General features: G+C 36.4%; 1 protein-coding gene across 2 annotated transcripts in view; it reads left to right on the plus strand.

The window, feature by feature from the left end:
• SYCP2 (synaptonemal complex protein 2) overlaps positions 1-11,083 on the plus strand; it is a 73,062-nt gene extending 61,979 nt beyond the window's left edge. For both annotated transcript variants that reach the window (XM_079944286.1, XM_079944287.1), the window contains exons 33-43: positions 96-291; positions 1,530-1,729; positions 5,628-5,718; positions 5,978-6,130; positions 6,695-6,822; positions 8,015-8,109; positions 8,202-8,301; positions 8,919-8,977; positions 9,122-9,200; positions 9,306-9,362; positions 10,376-11,083. In XM_079944286.1, the coding sequence (XP_079800412.1) occupies positions 96-291; positions 1,530-1,729; positions 5,628-5,718; positions 5,978-6,130; positions 6,695-6,822; positions 8,015-8,109; positions 8,202-8,301; positions 8,919-8,977; positions 9,122-9,200; positions 9,306-9,362; positions 10,376-10,450 (1,233 nt within the window). In that variant the 3' untranslated portion in view covers positions 10,451-11,083. The remainder of the gene's footprint in view (positions 1-95; positions 292-1,529; positions 1,730-5,627; positions 5,719-5,977; positions 6,131-6,694; positions 6,823-8,014; positions 8,110-8,201; positions 8,302-8,918; positions 8,978-9,121; positions 9,201-9,305; positions 9,363-10,375) is intronic.
• Positions 11,084-22,650: the final 11,567 nt, after the last annotated feature.

Consider the following 22,650-nt stretch of genomic DNA (forward strand, 5'->3'; position numbering starts at 1 on the left):
ATAAATAATTCAATGTAATTTAATTAAATTGTTTTATGTGTCCAAGTATAAGTTATTTGTATTCGAGTATAATTGAAAGATATCAATACATTTAGGAGAAGATCCATTCCAGACGCAAAACCATGAAACTGCCAAAGAAACAGCAGAATCCCTTCACTGCCGAAACACAAGAGGATGTATCAAAAGAATGGAAAAACTCACCTCTACTGAAAGATACTATAAGAGATAATAACCTTGATCTATCTCCTGTAACTTTATCTGGGAGTCCGTCATCTATAGAAGTAATGAGATGTCAGTATCATTTTTTTCTTTTAGTTGAATGTTCAGTAACTTTCTTTTATAACTAATTATGTGAAAATACAATTTGAAGACTAATTTTGAGGGATATGTTTTAAGATTTTCAGTAGTCAAAACTTCATTTTTAAACTAGTTAATGCTAGTAACTTGGTCTTTGCTAAGTAGACTTGGGAACAATATTACTATGACACTGAAGTTTTACATGTTAGGAAGTTAAAGACCAAATGCTTCAATATAGAAAATATTTAATGTATACTTAAAAATTATGATGTGAAAGCTTGAATAAATACTTATGTTTTTAGCTCAAAATATATTTAATAAGAGGGAAATAATGATGGGGATTTCTATTTTCTCATTTTTACATTTCATTGACAAAATTCTCCAAGGAATATCATGGTCAATCTTTGGAGCTGTAGTGGATTATCTTCATAAACAACTGAAGTTTTGCTTTTATTTAAAAATAATTGGGAAAGAGAAAATTTATTCTTTGGAGCTCTGGCATATGTATATATTTTTCTAGTATAGAAACTATAAGAATAAGTTTCTACTTTTAGTATATTTTTCATTTCCCTTTATGGCTATTTTAAAGCATTTCTAAGTGTCTGTCATTTTAGCTAAAATTCAAGACCATTCAACACCAGTTAATGTACATTTCCTCTAAAGTAGCTACTTTGTTCTTTTCTAGAATATTTTCATAATGCTTGGGACCACTGTCATCTCAGATAAGCACACACTTAGAAGACAGATGCACATGCCCTGATTTGATTTGAAAACTGTCTGAGAATTCATTTATACTAAGACTTATTTCAGCCATGAATTTTCTCATCTATATATAAAGGATGTAGACCAGATGATTTCCCAAGCCATTTCTAACCATAAAATTCTGTGACTTTAATATATATCAGTACTGCTGTCAAAATTACTCAAGATAATAGGTTGATCATTATAGTGCAGCCCATACTACAGATATTTGTGTTTGAAAATGTTTTGAAAGTTCTTATAGTTACAATTTTGTTTTAAATTGAGACATTAATATTATTCAAAGTCTTATAAAAATATTTTACACTTAATTTTATCTTGATTTATTGAACATTTATCCTTTCTAAATACAGCTAAGATTTGAGGATTTGATAAATTACTGTATTTTTTAGAATTTAATAATACTATTTCTAAAGATGTCAGTGATTAACACCTGCCATCTCTTTTTGTTTGTGTTTTGTGAGGCAATATAGGTATAGAGAAAATAACAGAAAGGGATTTTTCTCAGGACTATGGCTGTATAACAAAATCAGTATCACCTTATCCAAAAATTTCATCACCTGAATCCTTAAACAGTGGAGATGGAAGTCCAGTAAAGTCACCCAAGAACAGTGAGAAGAATTTACTATGTACAAGAGAAAGTTGCTCACCAATTCCACGATCATTCTTTTTGGTAAGGAAATAATGTATATATATTTTTTCCTTTATTAGATATACCTGAAGGGAGTAAATCATTTGCCTCTAATCTTAATCAAATGTACAGTGCTTGTCTATTTAAGGTTTTGAGTTTGGTCTGGGGGAGAGAAGGAACCTACCAATAAGTAAAACAGCCTCAGTGAACTAACAGACTGATACACACAGGAGAAAGATGTAGTGGTATGAGAAGTACAGAGTACTGATAAGAATTCTGTGATAGGAACAGTCACTTCCAAAGAGGTACTGCTTATTTGTCTACATGTCAGAACTACATTTCCTAGATTGGAACAGGCTTATTCCTGCAACACAGGCGCTTCTTTCCGGTTTCACCATAACTTGAAGTTTGTAACCTTTTAGTTACTAAATCACAAGTTGGCAAAGCAAACTGACAAAGAATATAGTTGAAAACAGTATGACTATAGCATTTGCTTTACAGATTTGTAAAGGAACTTTAATAGTTAAATGGCATGAATATTAACGTAATGGTATATTGAAAAAGTCTTTATTCTGCCGCTCATTTATCATATGTACCATTTCTTATTAATAAAATACACACATATGCTCAAAAGTCTTTTAAAAAGGTATTAGAGAAAGGAATCAATTATGGGTCAAAGTGAGGGAGTGTAGATAAAAATATAATGTCTATGAGGAGTAGTTTGTAGTTTGAATTCTGCTTTTTTTTTTTTTTTTAAGTTGTTTGTACTTTGGTACCAGTTTACAAAACCCACCTCACCTCCTTGGCTTGGGCTGTATAGAAGGCTTAATTTGGAGAATTTTGAAGTAGTGATAAAGCTACAGAACTGATTGCCAAACAGAATCTTATATGAAACCTTCAGTGTGCCAAACATAAAAATAAAAATGCAGTTATGCTATTTAAAGCAGATGGGTCTAAACTGTCGCCTACACACCTCCCTCCCTCTCTGATAACCCCCCAAAAGCACCTTTGCAAGACTCTTAATTTCTGCAGACCACAATTTGAAACCATTTCCCACTAGACCATCATCCCATGGTCCTTTCTCAGTATTGCTCTATCATCCCTCCTTTCCTTGAATCCTTTCTCCCTTTAGTATCCCATCTTGCAAATCTCAACACCTTAGGTCATCCCCACCCACCTACTTTGATGCTATCTGTGCTAGATGGAATTTTAATTGTAACATATTTATTGGCTGGACATTTACAGGAGACACTGTGTTTCCCATTTACTGTTGACTCTTAATTAGGTATTGGAAATTTGCTATATAAATTAGTTGTACCAGCTTACACTCTCCAACAATGCTATGTGATAGTGCCCATTTTTCTACAGTTTTTTGCCCATCTGATGAGTGTAAAGTGTGTCTGACTTTAATTTGCATTTTTCAGATTAACAGCATCAGTGAGTATTTTCATATTTTTTGGCCACTTTGTAAATTGTGTTTTTTCTAATTTTTAAATTGCATAGTTTGATTTTTCCTATAAATTTGTAGGAGTTCTTACTATATTCTGGAGATTAATTCTTTATTGGTTATATACATTGCAGACGTTCTTTTTCTAGTATGTAGCGGTCTTTCACTTAGTTAAATCAAAATGTGATGTAATGAAATTTACCAATCTTTTGTTCTTCAAGAAATCCTTCCCTCAGTTATTGTCATAAAAATATTTTCCTTTCTTGTACAAATGTTAGTTTTAACTTTGAGGTTTTCCATCTTCCTAGGCTTCCTCTTTGCATATGGCTAGTGAATTAGTGCAACATCATGCATTGGATACCCCTCCTTTCTCCATCATTTGTGATGCCAGTCTGGTCACAGCCTTGGCAACCACATGGGTCAGCTGTTTGGCCAGTAGAATATAGAACAGTGCCTATCTTCGAGCTAATACAACATTGCCTCAATTAGTGTAGTTTTATGCTTACAGGGGTTTCACCACCCCCATCCTCACCCTCATCTCATTCTGCTTCTAAATTCTCTTGGCCCTATACTTGTCCAATAAAATTTGTGTAAGGGAAGAATTGCCATTTCCCAGTATCGTTACTGAGATTTCTCATCGACATATTTCATTTTTCTACTTTTTGGTCTTATTTCCAACAAAGTTGTGTCAAATCTTCCACAAAGAAAGTTGTACTTCTGCAGTGTTTTATGGGCCTTTTTCTTTACTGTATGTAAAAAAAAAAAAAACTTTAAAACAATTGTTTTCTGGATTTTTAACTTTTTGCTTTTGTGTAGAAACACTATTGATTTTTATATGTCCCCACACCCTTGGCAAATTCTCTCATAATTGCCTGCCTAGATTCTCTTGTATTTTGAATATAGATAATCATAAACTGTTTTTTATGGTAATTTTTGCATTTTCTCTTCCAGTCCTTATACTGCATGGTCTTTTCATTTTTAAGGTTACTATGACCTGTAGAGCAGTGCTAAATAGATACCATGCTAGCATGCATGCTTATCGATAGTTTTTGGTAGATACTTGTTATCAGATTAAAGTTCTAATTGTTTAAGTGCCTTTTTTTCAGTTATGAATGGGTGTTGAGTTTTAGTAGGGAATGAGTTACTCCCTCAAAATTTAAGTAGTTTGGTTTAATGTTGTTGTGTTTTTCTTACTTTAGTTTTCTAACTTCCTTTGGGTTTCTGTGTGTCTTGTTCATTCATAGCCCAGTTAAGAATAATACTATTGTGAATAGAAACAATATAAATTCTGTGGTACAGTTGGCCCTCCATATCCATCGGTTCCACACCTGTGGACTCAACCAACTGTGGATCACTATTTTATATATGGGACGGTAGCATCAGTGGATTTTGATATTTGTAAGGGTCCTGGAACCGAATTGGCCCCGCAGATACTGAGGGAGGAGTGTACTTATACAGGAAATACAAAAATTGCAACAGCTATTCAGATGTAAGCAGTTACAGTTCAGAAAAAATTTATGGAAATTGAACCTCCACATATGAAAATCATATTTGAAGCAAAAGAGGGGTATATATGGTAGTGTATCTGTCAAGCTTTCCTTATACTAAGTTGGTTCTTATAAGAATCAGATTATGGGCCTTTAATAATAGTTATAATAATTTAGTATTTTTTAACGGTTATTATCTGAAAATGTGATGTTTAAAATATGTAGGATGGTTTGATCATAGAAAAGGAGTTGAAATTTTTAAAATGAGATGGTCTTAAATAGGCTATCACTGCTAAACCACTGACATATTTATAATTAGGACTTTCTGGTTTCATGATCATACAGGAATTTGGGTGAGCTTTTTTTCCACTATAGAAGTCCACCAATCCTTCAACAAAAAAATTTTAATAACCTATAAAATACAGAATGTTAAGGTAGAATTTTACAGCTTGGAGTGGGCTGGGTGTTGACCTGGACCTAAGTGGATAGGTTGGTATATATACAGACTGACTGGAGAAGCAGCAGTAACCTAAGTACAGAAAGGCTACCGGAAGTGGACATGCATTTTCATAAAACAGGAAAAAGACTAATGTGACTGTAACAACAAACTTGTGTATTGAAACAGTAAGACATAAGGTTAGAGGACAAAGATATGGCTTAAAGATACGGCTTGAAAGAACTAGTTTAGACTTTTCTTTTCTATGGCTTCCCATTTCTTGACTCAAATAAAGAAATCAAAATCCTAATAAGGAAGAACTGAAAAGTAGGAGTAGTTTAAAAAAGCCAGCTCAAAACTATTGCTGTAATTTAAGATTGAGGTTAACATAAGAATTTAGGTAAATGTATGGTAGTATGAGACATAAAAAGGTATAGAAACAAAACAATCTGAAAAAAAAGAATTGATAGCATTTGCAATTTACTGTCTTTAGAGTTTGAGAAAGATGGTCAAAGGTGAATCCAAGAGTAATTACAGAATATTTTTTCCTATTTCTGATATATACTTTAGGAAAGTCATTCAGCATCTCCATTATCCATGTCTAGTGAAGGAAGAGAGAAAATATGGTGTGGCATGTCCTATGACTCCACTCATGTATCAGGTTTGTATTCAAAGACTTGCTTTTTAAAAAACGTGTTAATCACCAAAATACTGCTGTAAAATTTCATCTGAGGAAATTATATATTTTAAGTCAATTTAGTTAATGTTAAAATGAAAGTAAGTACAATAGAATTTAATGCACAGTTACCTAAAACTATACAGATAATGGAAACAAAGGCCTTTTTTATAAAAGCAAGTATATATTAGGTATTTGTAATTAAGATTGTAGCACTGTTAATTACTTTTTAACTGTTTCTAAGGCCCTACACAACATCTTAGTCGCAAACGAATGTACATAGAAGACAATCTAAGTAATCCTGGTGAAGCAGAATTGGAAGAAGAAGAAGAAAGAGCAAACTTGCTTCCCAAGAAAGTGTCTAAAGGAGAAGGTGCAGATCATCACACTTGGAAAGGTAGGTAGAGCAAATGCCTATGTCAAAATGCATTTATTTTTGAAAATGGTTTCTTAGATCTTGAGTGGTTCTACTCACAAAACAAATTCCTTTGTAAAGATAACTTTGTATAAATCCAAGAAGGATAATGCTTTATCACAAAGTTCACTTTACCTGAATAATGTTATAGTAAGGGTCTTTTTACTCATAAATCTCCCTTATCATTCTATCACTGATTACCACAGACAAGTTTTACTAGAGTATGAATTTACTGATAGATGAGTGTGTCACTAAATACTTGGGTTAATAATGTAGTAGTTAAGAACTAGTTTTTTTTAAAAATCAGTCCAAGTATGTTCTATTTTAATGTTACTGTTTCTGCCTTAATTCCCATGCTAGAAGGTTTTTTTAGTTAAGTCAAAATAATATTTTAAATGAAAAATATAGTCTGTCTTTGATTTTATAATCCTTAGATTACATATAGAATCTAAAAATAAGATAGATTTGTTCGCAGCCTCATGACAAATAATGCTGAATTTATAACAATGCATATCTTAATTTTGGCTGATTGTCTTCATTTTTTAGTGTCTGAAAGTTTATCTCCATTATCAACAAATGACTTTTGTATTCCTGGGGAGAACTGGGAAACTGAAATTTCAGGTATAGGGACGATGTGTGAGGAGTTCAATACAGAATTTAGGAGGAAAGTTCATGTGAGTTGTCATTCTTTAAATTATGATTTATATTTGCACCCAATAACATGACAATATGGCACACTTTCTACTAGACTGTCAGTTTGACCCTTTGGCAACAAAACATTTCTTCGTGAACTCACCTTTCCTCATGTACTGGTGAAAAATTGGAATGATTCCTAGGCGAAAAGCCTTATTATCTCATGAGCCCAGTTCCTTTTCTAAAATCTGTGCATTACTTGTATTCTTTCTTTTTCTATGGGTTCTCTTTGTCCTATTTTCCTTTTCAGTTTAACATTTTGAGTCTTCTGTGAATTTTCTTTTTTTTTTCTGAACGATTTTCTTTTCATGCCTAGTCTTTTTAATACATTCTTTAATCTCCACAGCAGTGACTGCTTGTTGAGGGTACTATATTAAAGTATAGAGGATGAGCAGCCTCAGAGAAATCCATTTCACTTTGTTTCACCAGTTCTGTACCTACATATCCTTAGTTACTGAGGTTCCAACGAGGTGATGTTTACAAAAACACTTTCTAAAATAATTTTTAATTATTATTGTTTTCTCCTACAAAAACACTTTCTAAAATAATTTTTAATTATTATTGTTTTCTCCACCTATCTCTTTTTCTCACATGCCTATATTTAGAGTAGGCAGTTCTTTTTGCCCTCCTGTTAAGATATTTTTCTGCACAGGTTATCAGCCCTATCTCTTCTTTGCCTTTTTCATCTCTTCATGGGTAAAATCTGAAATTATTTAAGATTCTGTATATTTCTTTTGTTTTGATTTGATTTATCCAAGGTCAGTCTCATCTAAACAGAGAAGCCCTGATTCATATATTCTGTTACACATCTGTGACTAGCTGCGAATATATGTTTTTATGAAAAATGGTAATAAATAACTTTGAGTGTGGCTCTTATGCTGTGTTCCTGAAGAGAATTATAATCACTAGCATTTTCGTAAATGTAGAATGTCATGTACTTATGAAAATAATTACCAATTCCAACCCTCACTCAGAGCCTTCCTGGTGGAACTAGGCCCTGCTCTGAGCTTATTTATTAACACTTCAGTTGAGATCACTGAGTTTTTAATTTTTCACTTTTCTAAGTTCTTCTTAGGTATTTATATTTCATGGAAAAGGCTTTGGCCTTAATATAGTCTTGGTTAGATTATTATTTTGTAAAGATTTTTCAAGTTAAAAATGAGTATTTTTCAGATCCGCCACAAAATGATGGATTATTTTACTAAACAGTCTTGGAAAACGGCTCAACAACATATAAAAACAGTGGACCATCAGATTCAGGAGTATAGGTCTGTGCTAAAAATCCCTTCTGAGATATTCTAAGTGCTGTGCTATAAGTGCTATCATTAAAAAAAATAATCTCATTTTGTTTCTTTAATAGGATCAAAAAACTTGACAAATTCCAACTCATCATCATAGAGGAGCTGGAGAATTTTGAAAAAGATTCACAGTCTTTAAAAGATTTGGAGAAGGAATTTGTGGTTTGTGCTTTTAAGAGTTTAAAAATAATTTTAAAACCTCATTTTTAAAGAGCTACACTCAGGAAAACTTCTGTTAACCTTCTGCTTGTAGACCATACCATAAATGTTTTTGTTTTTTAGAACATAATTTAATCTTAGATTTTTAGTTAGTTAGTTTCATATACATACATACACTAAAAATACAGACTTAAGTTTATGATGCGGGGGAGGGATAAATTGGGAATTTGGGATTAACAGATACACACTACTGTATATAAAATGGATTAACAACAAAGACCTATATAGCACAGGGAACTATATTCAATATCTTGTAAGAATCTGAAAAAATATATGTATGTATAACTGAATCACTTTGCTGTACATCTGAAACACTGTAAATCAACTATATTTCAGTAAATATATATATAAAGTTTATGATGAATACCTTCGATAATAAAGGAGAAAGTCTGAAAGAGTTTGCTTTCAATTTTTTTTTTAGCCGTACGAGTATAGGACATCTGCAATATTCTTAGCATATAGCCAAGTTTTTAAAATTAGGAATAATATATAGTAAATTCTGCTAAGTTTTAATTTTTAGTCGTAATTTACTATAATCAGTTTTGTATTTTGAAATTTAGGGCTTTTGGGAAAAGGTATTTCAGAAGTTCAGTGCCTATCATAAAAGTGAACAGCAGAGGTTAGTATGACATTCTTAATGATTAGAATCTATAACGTTAGATTTTATTATAATAGTTTAAAATTAAAATTATATATACTATATTATAGCAATTTAATTTGTTAACTAAAATACAAAGGTAACTTTCATTATTCTATTTGTTAGACTTCACCTTTTAAAAGCTTCATTGGAAAAGAATGTCTTCTACAACACTGATTATGAAGAAACTATTTTTACATCTGAGGTATAAATTTTATATTTTTATATATAATCTCAATATTAGTCTAACTTGTCTTTTTGCTGTGAAAATTTTATAGTAAATTTCATGGGGGAAATTATTTATTCACAGATGTGTCTGATGAAAGAAAACATGAAAATGCTGCAAGACAGACTTCTTAAGGAAATGGTAAATCAGCTATCTAGTTTGGGTTTTTCAAATGGAATGATCAGTCATGCTTTTATATATTTAAATGGGAAATTCTTCCACAGGTTTTTCTTCTGTCTTTTTAGATTGAGAGAAGCCAGTTTTAGCCCCACTGGGGTTTAGTTCTTTAAGTTTTTAAAATTAAAATGGGAGCAAATTTACAGTAGAAAAATAGGGGTGATTTAAATAATGAGTCTGTCTCCTAAGAAAAGATGGATTTAGAAATTTAAAAATAAGCTAGAAGCATGATTTCTTTGTATGCATCTAAGTACGATGCACTGCAACAGTCCTGATGTGTCTTCTGAAGTCCTGTGTCAGGCAGAACTACCCAGAAAGAACTATTGTCTACTTGTCCAAGACTTCATTTCCTTAGATTTGGGGATTAAAGTAGCTGGCTTTCCAAAGGTCTAGTAGACCAGCAACTGCAGTCAGGGGTTGGGGAGGGGGGAAGGTGTCTAAAGGTACTTCTCCAAGTGAACATGCCTTTGGTGTTTTCTCAAAGGTGGAGGCATTTCTATATGTATTTTAGTACTAACCTTTGATACAGGATATTTTAATACACTTTTATTAAATTTTAATAGAACTAGTATGCTGATATATAGCAGAGGATCAGGATGTGTGGCTAAGCCAGTTCAGCTTAAAGCACATAAGCTAACTAACTAGACTGATTCTTGCTGAAGTTCTTCTCCAGACTATAGATTTAATATTTAAAGGAAGAAAGTAAAAAATAAATTTCATTGATTTGGGGTTTAAAAGATGAGGTCTTCTCGCAACTGATCATCTAAATTCATCTAAATATATCTAAAATATCAGTAATAAGCACATAATTCTGTAGAGATCTAGGAATGGACCCTGGTGAACTGGATAGAATGAACACTGATACATAATCTTTATTCATAGTATCTAATATCTTGATTTTTTTTTTTACTGTTTTATTAGATTTTAAAGTTTCACTGTAAAACTACCAAAGTGTGATTTTTTTTTCTTGGCCATAGCAAGAAGAGCAGCTTCTTAATGTACGCAGAGGATTGATGTCATTATTCATGGCTCATGAAAGAAACAATGTGTGATGTCTAGTTGTTATCAACAAGTTTTATCCAGTTATTCCTTTGTGTGTATAGCTGGGGAATACCAGAGTAGCTCTACAAAGAAAATACATGTCACCCAGGCAAGAGTACCTTTGTAGGAACCTCTAAATTCAAAGAAATGTCCTCTAATGGATGAGAAAGAACCTACAGTCACTATAACATGACTCTTGAGACCCAAAGACTTTTGTCTGTACAATACTATTTTTTTTAGAAAGCTTTGGGAAACCAATCAGTAAAAGAAATTGGCTTGTTTTTATAGTAATATTTGCATGAGACAAATATTGCCAAGTTAACTATACTCATAAACTAATAAACTAAAATTATCATATAAAATGTATTTTAAAAGTCTGAACTAAAGTATTATTAAAATTTACTAGTTCAGAATATACTACAAGTAATAAAAATTTAGTGATGCATAGAAGGGGGAGGAGTCTGATTTAAAATGCTTCCCTGAGTGTAAATCACTACTTTCAGCACACTGTTGGAGAGTATATTTATTCAGTTATGGCTCCATTGTATTAGAAGGCACTAACTAGCCTAAAATAGTTAACATGTCTGTCTAGAATTAAAATGGTATTAACTCGCAGCAGGCTGTTTTGACAAGTACTTTTTAAGCCCTAGTGTTCATTGTAATAATATATTTTGCTAGATTAATGTATAAAAATGAATATACATTTATTTGCTTTAATTATATAATAAAGTTGAAATAAATGCTGTCACTGGGATTTTATACAATTATTTTACTTTATAAGTCATTTTCCTGTTTTATGAACATTGGATCAAGCAAAATATCCTCCAATCAATCAGACATCTGAAGTGTACCACCACGCAGCCTCACTCACTGTCGCACTTAGCTGCTTCATGGTAGCAGAGTATTTGGATATTACCGATATTTAAATACAGTGGTACAGGCTGCTTAGTCTAGATAAGCAAAGGAAGACCCTTCACATCTTAGCTTTATCCCATTGCTAGCATCAGCTAAGATTTACTGATTGATTGATATGGTAGCAGGGATTCTATTAACTACTACTCAGGAGTTGAAACTCCATGTTGCCCTGTGAGACTTCTTTAGAATCAATCCCATCGTGACACACATCCTTGTTTGCCTCATCCTTGGCCAGACTTCCAAGACTCCTAAATAATACATTATACTAATTCCTATACTGTGCTGTATGTGTAATCCTACCCAGGTTCCTACTTCCTCCCAGCTCTTTAAACCGTTCTGCTGTGACCCTGTCATGACCATAGCTGTGCCCTGAATCTCAACTTCAAACATCATCACCCCAGCCCGCTTTCTAGAGTAGTCCCAGGCTGTTTACTCCACCACTCTTCTGCTATGCCTGTTTGTTAGTTACCCTTCTTGTCCGTCCTTCTTTCCTTACCGATTCTAGAGTCCTTAGTCCAAAATAAGTCTCTTGCCCTCTCTCCTCTCCTCAACTTTATCCACTAGTTCATACCCCTCATTCCACAACCTGAACATCACTTGAGAAGTATAATCAAGGTTTAAATTTATGACTACATATTTCTTTTTTTTTTTTTTTTTTTTTGCGGTACACGGGCCTCTCACTGTTGTGGCCTCTCCTGTTGCGGAGCGCAGGCTCAGCGGCCATGGCTCACAGGCCCAGCCGCTCCGCGGCATGTGGGATCTTCCCAGACCAGGGCACGAACCCGTGTCCCCTGCATCGGCAGGCGGACTCTCCACCACTGTGCCACCAGGGAAGCCCTATGACTACCTATTTCAAGTGGCTACACAGCATTGCTCAGTAATCCTTATTCTGCCCTGTTCAACTGCCTTCACCGTGTTTCCAGAGTATTACTGTATATCAGTACCTCCTTAATTCTTTACCTTTTAGGGGATGGACTTACCTCATACTTTCCTCATCTCTTCTCCCTAAAATCTAACATGTTACCTGCATCAATACTGGCATTTCTGATTTCTCACATGTTCCAGTGGCAGAATAGCCTCATTATTTCAGGACAATCTAATACCCCTGGCTAGTGCTCTGAATCCTGTTGTCTGACTTCTATTTATTTTTATCTTTTAAAAAGGACTTTGACAACAAGTTCCTCTTTAACTGCTGCCCTCCCTATGTAATCCTCTACTCACCCTCACACAGAACGTATCAAAAGAATTTTCGCGAGTTACTATCTCAACCCACTTCTTATTTGCCCCTTACCTACCTCCCCTCAGTCCAGCTTCTGTCCCTACAATTTCACTGAGACAGCTTTTATCAAAATCACCAGTTATTTTACCAAATCTTATCTCTGTGTACTTCTCACGCAGCTTCTCAGTGCCATTCCACAGTTAAAAACCCCCTTGGCTGGCACATATTTTCCACCCTTTCTTGGCTTATTTCTGGATTCCCTTAATAGGGGGCTCAATCCTAGTCTATCACTTCAATCTATACCTTCTCCTTAGGTAATTTCATCTTTGTATTGATGACTTCCAAATGTAGAAACATGCTGACCTTCACTTTGGACATTAGAATGTCATATACACTACTTTATTGATAGTTTTAATAAACATCTCAATTCTCCAAACAACTCGATTTCTCTCTCAGCAGGAGTCCCTCTCACCACCAGAGAAAAGAAAAAATAAACCTGTCCTTCCATCTCAGTAAATGTCACTTTTATCCACCCAACTATTCAAGCCAAAACCTAGAAGTAATTCCTGATTGCTCCGTTTCTTTTGGCCGGTTAATCAATCAACAAGTCCTGCAGATTGTACTGCCAAAAATATGTTCTACATATGTATACTTTCTGTCACTTCCACTGTCACTACCTTTGACAGTGTCAACATTTCTCACATAGACAATTTCAACAGCCTCCTAAATTGCTTTCCAGTGTTCATACTTGCCTTTTTACAACCCGTTATGCACTTAGCAGCCAATATGTTCTTGCTAAATCATAAATCATACCATGCTTCTGACTCCGTATGTAAAACTCTCCAGTGAAAATACATTCTTAACCAATGGGTCAAAGAAGAAATCACAAAGTAAATTAGAAAATACTTGGGGACAAATGAAAATGCAACATATTCAAAGCAGTGCTCAGAGAAATTTACAGCTGTACATTTATATACATTAAAAATGAAGAAAGATCTCAAATTAATAACCTAACTTTATAACTTTGAAGAACTAGGAAAAGAGCAAACTACACCCAAAGCTGTCAGAAGAAAGGAAATAATAGATATTAGAGTTTTTTTGAAAAGAATAGAAAACAGAAAATAAATAAAACCAAAAGCTGATTCTTTGAAAGTTCTTCATTAAGTCTTAGTGATGCAAACACAGACAGCTGAGTGGGTCTTTTATCTCCTGCCAGGACCCTGACTGACACCCCAGATGACACAGAGCCTGCCTGCCCTGCCCACTTTTCTCTCCTCACAGCCTCCTTAGGGAGACTGAGCTATTATGTCCATCCCACACATCATGACTCTTCCTTTGCCAGGCTGAGGCCCCCTCCTCCCTCCCAGAACCATCTTTGCCGGTCTTATGGCTAATAAAGACCTGGGTTTTACCTGCACCTCTCCTCCCTCTGCCCTCGCTCCAAGAGATGAGACAGATCACTTCTCAGTCAGCAAGTAGGCGACACCCGTGGGCACACACATGGTGGGAGGCATAGGCATGGCTCCGAGCTGGCTGCCTTCCCTTCACTCACCCCCAGGGCTCCAACCAGGAGTCCTGTCTGGAAGCTGGAACTGGCCAAGGGCCACTTGAGTGGGACAGGGAGAAGAAAAGGAAGGCCTGGGGTGAGGAGAGGCAGGTACTTGCTCTGAGACTGGGTCCTCTCTAGACCTCTGCCCTCTTCCCCCACCATCGCCTCCCTTTGGTTGAACAGCCCTGAACCATGGGGTCAATATTGTCGGCAGCCCAAGGCCAAGTTTGCGCAAAACCCATGTGTCCTTTGGGAAACGTGATGTCAGTGTTCGCTCAGCGTATAACCCCCTCCTATCTAGGTCTGAGGTCCTTGGAAATGGAACCCTAAAAGGAGAAAATCTGGAAGACACCTCCTGGAGTACTGCAAATCTGAGCCATGGGGCTTCATGAGCAAACTTATGGAAGTTATCCCAACTTTGACTTGAGGAAGTCATCTAAGCAGAGAATCTAAGGAAGTCTTTTGGTGGCTCTGCCTCCCCCCGCTTCCACCGCTGTCTCCCACCCCCAATTCCCCCCTCCCCCAGATCTAACCAACCTCCCTCCCTCCCTCCCTCCAACTACAGCTTCAGTCCCCAGGGCCAAGACTAAGGTGACAAATGAGGCACTTGCCTTGGGGGCAGAATTTTAAGGGGATGCCAAAAAAATTCATCAGTCAAGATAAATAATATCTTAATGCAATATTTTAAGAAATCAAAATCAATGCCAAAAATCCAAGATGAACAAAATAGCAAATTTTAAAATAAACTAAATTTAGAAAGGGGGAAAAAAGTTGATTCTTTGAAAAGATCAAGAAAATTGATAAAACATTAGTTAGACTGCCTAAGAGCAACAGAAGACTAAACTTTCTAAAATCAGAAATGAAAATTGGGAATATTACTACTGACCTTACAAAAACAGGATTACAAGAGAATTATGAACAACTGTATGCCAACAAATTAGACAGCTTGTATGAAATGGATGAATTCTTAGAAACACTAACTACCAAAACTGATTCAAGAAGAAACAGAAAATCTGAACAGACTTACAACAAGTAAAGAGATTTAATCAGTAATCAAAAACCTCCCAGCAAAGAATTCTACCGAACATTTAAAGAAGAATTAATACCAGTCCTTCTCAAATGCTTCCAGAAAGCAGAAAAGGGAACATTCCTAACTCATTCTATGAGGCCAGCAATACCTTGCTACCAAAGTCAGATAAAGACGTCACAAGAAAATTACAGACCAATATCCCTTATGAATATAAATGTAAAATCTTCAACGAAATACTAGCAAACTGAATCCAGAAGCATATTAAAAGGAGTATATTTAATGAAGGAGTTGAAAGATCTGAACACTGAAAACTACAAAACATTATTGAAAGAAAGAAGACCTAAGTAAGTGGAAAAGACATCCCATGGTCATCCCATCTGACTGCAAGACTTAACACTGTTAAATGGCAATACTCTCTCAAGCACTCTACACAGTTAATGCAATCCCTATCAAAATTCCAAGCCCTTTCTGCAGAAATGAAAAAGCCAATCCTAAAAATCACACAGAAATGGAAGGGACCCAACATAGCAAAACAACGTTGATAAAAGAATGATAAAGTTGGAGGACTCACAGTTCCCAATTTCATACTTACTACAAAGCTAAATTAAAACAGTATGGTACCTACAGAAGGATAGACATAACAGAGCAATGAAACAGAATTGAGAGTCTAGCAAAAATCCTATTCATCTATGGTCAGTTGAGTTTCAAGGTGGTGCCTGGAAACCTTGGCAAGGGTGCCAAGACCATTTGGTGGAGAAATAATAGTCTCTTCAACCAATGGTTATGGGACAACTGGATAGCCACATGCCAAACAATAAAACTGGACTCATCCACCTCACCTTACACCATATATAAAAATTAACGTTAAATGGATCAAAAACCTAAAAGTAAGAGCTAAAACTATAAAACCCGTAGGAAAAAAACATAGTAAATCTTCATGACCTTGGATTTGGCAATGGATTCTTAGATATGACACCAAAAACACCAGCAACAGAAAAAAAATGTAATTTGGACTTCATCAAAATATTTTTTTAAAAAAGGACTTTTGTGCATCAAAGAATACTTTCATGAAAGGAAAAAAGAACAACCTACAGAATGGGAGAAAATATTTGCAAATCATATATCTCATTAGGGTCTAGTATCCAAAATATACAAAAAATACTTACAGCTCAACAACAAAATGACAATCTGATTAAAATATATGGGCAAAGGACTGGATAAACAGTTCTCCAGAGAAGACATACCAATGTCCAACAAACACATGAACATATACTGAGCATCATTAGTCATTAGGAAAATGGAAGTCAAAACCATAATGAGATCCCAACTTTATACCCGCTAGGATGGGTAGAATCAAAAAAACAGAAAGTAAGTGTTGGCAAGGATGTGCAGGAATTGGAACGCTTGTGCATTTCTGGGGGAATGTAGAATAATGCAGCCACTCTGGAGAACAATTTGGTGGTTCCTCAAAAAGTTAAGCAAGGGGGCTTCCCTGGTGGTGCAGTGGTTAAGAATCCGCCTGCCAATTCAGGGGACACTGGTTCGATCCCTGGTATGGGAAGATCCCAGATGCCATGGAGCAACTAAGCCCATGCGCCACAACTACTGAGCCTGCGCTCTAGAGCCTGCGAGCCACAACTACTGAGCCTGGGCGCCACAACTACTGAAGCCCGCACGCCTAGGGCCTGTGCTCTGCAACAAGAGAAGCTACTGCAATGAGAAGCCCGCGCATCGCAACAAAGAGTAGCCCCTGCTCGCCGCAACTAGAGAAAGCCCGTGCACAGCCAGTGCAGCCAAAAATAAAATAAATTTTTTAAAAGAAGAAAAATTGTACAATTAAAAAAAAATTAGACAAGGAATTATCATATGACTCAGCAATTCCACTCTTAGTTATATACCCAAAAGGATTGAAAACAGATACTTAACAAATACTTTTGTAAAAGAATGTCCACAATAGCACTATTCACAATAGCTAAAAGGTGGAAACAGCCCAAATGGCCATCAGATAAACAAACATGTAGTAAATCTATGCAATGGAATATTTTTCAGCCGTAAGAGGAAGGAAGTATTGATTAATGTTAGTGTGAATGAATCTCAAAAGCATTAGGCTAAGTGAAAGAAAATAGACACAAAGGTCACATATGATTCAATTTACATGTAATATCCAGGAATTATAAATTCATAGAATCAGAAAGCAGGTTAGTGTTTGGTAAGGGGAGAACGAGGAGTAGCTACCTAAAGGGCATGGGGTCTTCTTCGGGTGTGATGAAAATGTTCTGGAACTAGACAGAAGTGGTGGCCGTATGACTTTGTGAATGTATTAGATGCCACTGAACTGTATTCTTTAACACTGTTAGTTTCATGTTATCTCCTTTTCACCTGAATTAAAAAACAACAACAAAGAACCTCTCCAGAGGTTTTCTGTGCCCGTAAAACCCAACCTTTATATCATGGCCTAAAAGGCCGTACATGAGCTAGCATCTGCCTCTTTCTTCACTCTTATTTCCTACTCCTTTCTTCTTGTACAGTATACTTCAAAAATTCTATGGGGACAGGAACCTTGTCTACCTTGTTCATCACTATTTCCAGAACCTAAAAAGAGTGCCTGGAAAAGCAGGCTTGCACAGTGTGAATAAGTGAGTGAACAGATGTAGTGTTTCTAGGGAGGAATTTGCTAAGTACAGAGAGGGCCAATGTGCCTCCTAAAACTCTTCAGATCCTCAGATCCCGTATAATGTTGGTATTTCTATTAAAATTGATAAAGTATTAGTCAACCAGCCATATGAGCCATCTATTATGTGACATGTACTGTGCTCAGCTCTATATACAAAGGTAAGAAATGAACCCTCTCCTTGTACTTAAAAATGGTATCTATCTGTTTTTAAAGCGGTCATGTAGAATCATATGGATTTCTTTTTTATTGGCACCTTTGAAGAATTGTGTAGGCAAATCAGAGGTACACAGGCTGCATTACCAAAGACGATGTCGTATTTGTAATGGTTAGTTTCTGTTTTTTAAAGACATATTAGGTCAAGGGGCTTCCCTGGTGGCGCAGTGGTTGAGAGTCTGCCTACTGATGCAGGGGACACGGGTTCGTGCCCCGGTCTGGGAGGATCCCACATGCCGCGGAGCGGCTGGGCCCGTGAGCTATGGCCGCTGAGCCTGTGCGTCCAGAGCCTGTGCTCCGCAACAGGAGAGGCCACAACAGTGAGGGGCCCGCGTACCGCAAAAAACAAAACAAAAAACAAAAGAACATATTAGGTCAAAAGAGCCAATGGAAATATTCTAAAACAACATCTAGAGGGAAATAACTCAATATTTTTTTCAGGAATACAAATGTGTTGAATGAGATCTGTATGTTGTACTATCTTGAACTGTAGATAATATAATTTTGGTTTATGCTGTGATAGCAATAATTTGAAATAAACGGAAGTTGGAGCAGTGTGCTTCACTGTCACACTAATGACACATGTGCCTTTAATACCAACAGGGCCTGTGTTAGTTTTACCTAACTTGATGTGCATTCTACGCACGTCAAATAACTACTGTCAGTGTGAGCTTATGAGTCTGAAATTTGTAACAGATTTATTAAAATTTCAAGCTTATTTAGAAACAAAATTAACTGTTTGTTCTGTGTAATTCAACATTTTCTATTATATATTTATTTAAAAGTTAAAAAAAGTTTTTAGACCAGGAGTTGGCAAACTCTTTTTTAAAGGGCTATACAGTAAATGTTTTAGGTCAAAAAGGTAAATTTGAGGGTATCATGTAGGTACTTGTTTAAACATGTCAAATGTAACCTTTTAAAAATGTAACAATTCTGGGGCAGGAGACGCTAAGGCTGCTGCTGCCGCCACCAACGGGCCTGTGTGCGAACACAGGTCACTCTCCACACCCCCCTTCCGGGGAGCCTGTGCAGCCCGCCACCGCCAGGTTCCTGGGATCCAGGGACAACTTCCCCGGGAGAACACACGGCGGGCCTCAGGCTGGTGCAACGTCATGCCGGCCTCTACCGCCGCAGGCCCGCCCCGCACGCCGTGCCCCTCCCACCCCCCCGGGCTGAGTGCGCCAGAGCCCCCAAATCAGCGGTTCCTTTAACCCCGTCCTGTGTGAGCAAAAACAGACGCCCTCCAGCGACATACATGCAGAGAGGGGCCAAATCCAAAGCTGAGCCCCTGTGAGCTGTGAGAACAAAGAAGAGAAAGGGAAATCTCTCCCAGCAGCCTCAGAAGCAGCGGATTAAAGCTCCACAATCAACTTCATGTACCCTGCATCTGTGGAATACCTGCATAGACAACAAATCATCCCAAATTGAGGAGGTGGACTTTGAGAGCAAGATCTATGACTTTTTCCTCTTTTCCTCTTTTTCCGTGTGGATGAAAGGCTCTTGGAGCTGCAGCCAGGAGTCAGTGCTGTGCCTCGGAGGGGGGAGAGCCAACTTCAGGACACTGGTCCACAAGAGACCTCCCAGCTCCACATAATACATAATATCAAACGGGGAAAATCTCCCAGAGATCTCCATCTCAACACCAGCACCCAGCTTCACTCAACGACCAGCAAGATACAGTGCTGGACAACCTATGACAAACAACTAGCAAGACAGAAACACAACCCCACCCATTAGCAGAGAGGCTGCCTAAAATCATAGTAAGTCCACAGACACCCCAAAACACACCACCAGCTGTGGACCTGCCCACTAGAGAGACAAGATCCAGCCTCATCCACCAGAACACAGGCACTAGTCCCCTCCACCAGGAAGCCTACACAACCCACTGAACCAACCTTAGCCACTGGGGACAGACATCAAAAACAACGGGAACTACAAACCTGCAGCATGCAAAAAGGAGACCCCAAACACAGTAAGATAGCAAAATGAGAAGACAGAAAAACACACAGCAGATGAAGGAGCAAAATAAAAATGCACCAGACCTAACAAATGAAGAGGAAATAGGCGTCTACCTGAAAAAGAATTCAGAATAATGATAGTAAAGATGATCCAAAATCTTGGATATAGAATGGACAAAATGCAAGAAACAGTTAACAAGGACCTAGAAGACCTACATATGAAACAAACCATGATAAACAACACAATAAATGAAATGAAAAAGACTCTAGATGGGATCAATAGCAGAATAACTGAGGCAGAAGAACGGATAAGTGACCTGGGAGATAAAATAGTGGAAATAACTACTGCAGAGGAGAATAAAGAAAAAAGAATGAAAAGAACTGAGGACAGTCTCAGAGACCTCTGGGACAACATTAAATGCACCAACATTCGAATTATAGGGGTTCCAGAAGAAGAAGAGAAAAAGAAAGGGACTGAGAAAATATTTGAAGAGATTATAGTTGAAAACTTCCCTAATATGGGAAAGGAAATAGTTAATCAAGTCCAGGAAGCACAGAGAGTCCCATACAGGATATATCCAAGGAGAAATATGCCAGGACACATATTAATAAAACTGTCAAAAATTAAATACAAAGAAAGCATATTAAAAGCAGCAAGGGAAAAACAACAAATAACACACAAGGGAATCCCCATAAGGTTAACAGCTGATCTCTCAGCAGAAACTCTGCAAGCCAGAAGACAGTGGCAGGACATACTGAAAGTGATGAAGGAGAAAAACCTGCAACCAAGATTACTCTACCCAGCAAGGATCTCATTCAGATTTGAGGGAGAAATTAAAACCTTTACAGACAAACAAAAGCTGAGAGTTCAACACCACCAAACCAGCTTTACAACAAATACTAAAGGAACTTCTCTAGGCAATAAACACAAGAGAAGGAAAAGACCTATAATAACGAACCCAAAACAATTTAGAAAATGGGAATAGAAACATACATATCGATAATTACGTTAAATGTAAATGGACTAAATGCTCCCACCAAAAGACACAGATTGCCTGAATGGATACAAAAACAAGACGCGTATATATGCTGTCTACAAGAGACCCACTTCAGAACTAGAGACACATACAGACTGAAAGTAAGGGGATGGAAAAAGATATTCCATGCAAAAGGAAACCAAAGAAAGCTGGAGTAGCAATTCTCATATCAGACAAAATAGACTTTAAAATAAAGACTATTAGAAGAGACAAAGAAGGACACTACATAATGATCAAGGGATTGATCCAAGAAGAAGACACAACAATTGTAAATATTTATGCACCAACATAGGAGCACCTCAATACATAAGGCAAATACTAACAGCCATAAAAGGGGAAATCCACAGTAACACATTCATAGTAGGGGACTTTAACACCCCACTTTCTCCAATGGACAGATCATCGAAAATGAAAATAAATAAGGAAACACAAGCTTTAAATGATACATTAAACAAGATGGACTTAATTGATATTTATAGGACATTCCATCCAAAAACAGAATACACATTTTTCTCAAGTGCTCATGGAACATCTCCAGGACAGATCATATCTTGGGTCACAAGTCAAGCCTTGGTAAATTTAAGAAAATTGAAATTGTATCAAGTATCTTTTCCGACCACAACGCCATGAGACTAGATATCAATTACAGGAAAAGATCTATAAAAAATACAAACACATGGAGGCTAAACAATACACTACTTAATAATGGAGTGATCACTGAAGAAATCAAAGAGGAAATTAAAAAATACCTAGAAACAATTGACAATGGAGACACAATGACCCAAAACCTATGGGATGAGCAAAAGCAGTTCTAAGAGGGAAGTTTATAGCAATACAAGCCCACCTTAAGAAGCAGAAACATCTCGAATAAACAACCTAACCTTGCACCTAAAGCAATTAGAAAAAGAAGAACAATAAAACCCCAAAGTTAGCAGAAGGAAAGAAATCATAAAAATCAGATCAGAAAGAAATGAAAAAGAAATAAAGGACACCATAGCAAAGATCAATAAAACTAAAAGCTGGTTCTTTGAGAAGATAAACAAAATAGATAAACCATTAGCCAGACTCATCAAGAAAAAAAGGGAGAAGACTCAAATCAATAGAATTAGAAATGAAAAGGAGAAGTAACAACTGACACTGCAGAAATACAAAAGATCATGAGAGATTACTACAAGCAACTCTATGCCAATAAAATGGACAACCTGGAAGAAATGGACAAATTCTTAGAAATGCACAACCTGCCAAGACTGAATCAGGAAGAAATAGAAAATATGAACAGACCAATCACAAGCACTGAAATTGAAACTGTGATTAAAAATCTTCCAACAAACAAAATCCCTGGACCAGATGGCTTCACAGGCGAATTCTATCAAACATTTAGAGAAGTGCTAACACCTGTCCTTCTCAAACTCTTCCAAAATATAGCAGAGGGAGGAACATTCCCAAATTCCTTCTACGAGGCCTCCATCACCTTGATACCAAAACCAGACAAGGATGTCACAAAGAAAGAAAACTACAGGTCAATATCACTGATGAACATAGATGCAAAAATCCTCAACAAAATACTAGCAAACAGAATCCAACAGCACATTAAAAGGATCATACAAAATGATCAA

Source organism: Stenella coeruleoalba, assembly GCF_951394435.1.
Source record: "Stenella coeruleoalba genome assembly, chromosome: 15".
In the NCBI taxonomy this organism is placed as follows: Eukaryota; Metazoa; Chordata; class Mammalia; order Artiodactyla; family Delphinidae; genus Stenella; species Stenella coeruleoalba.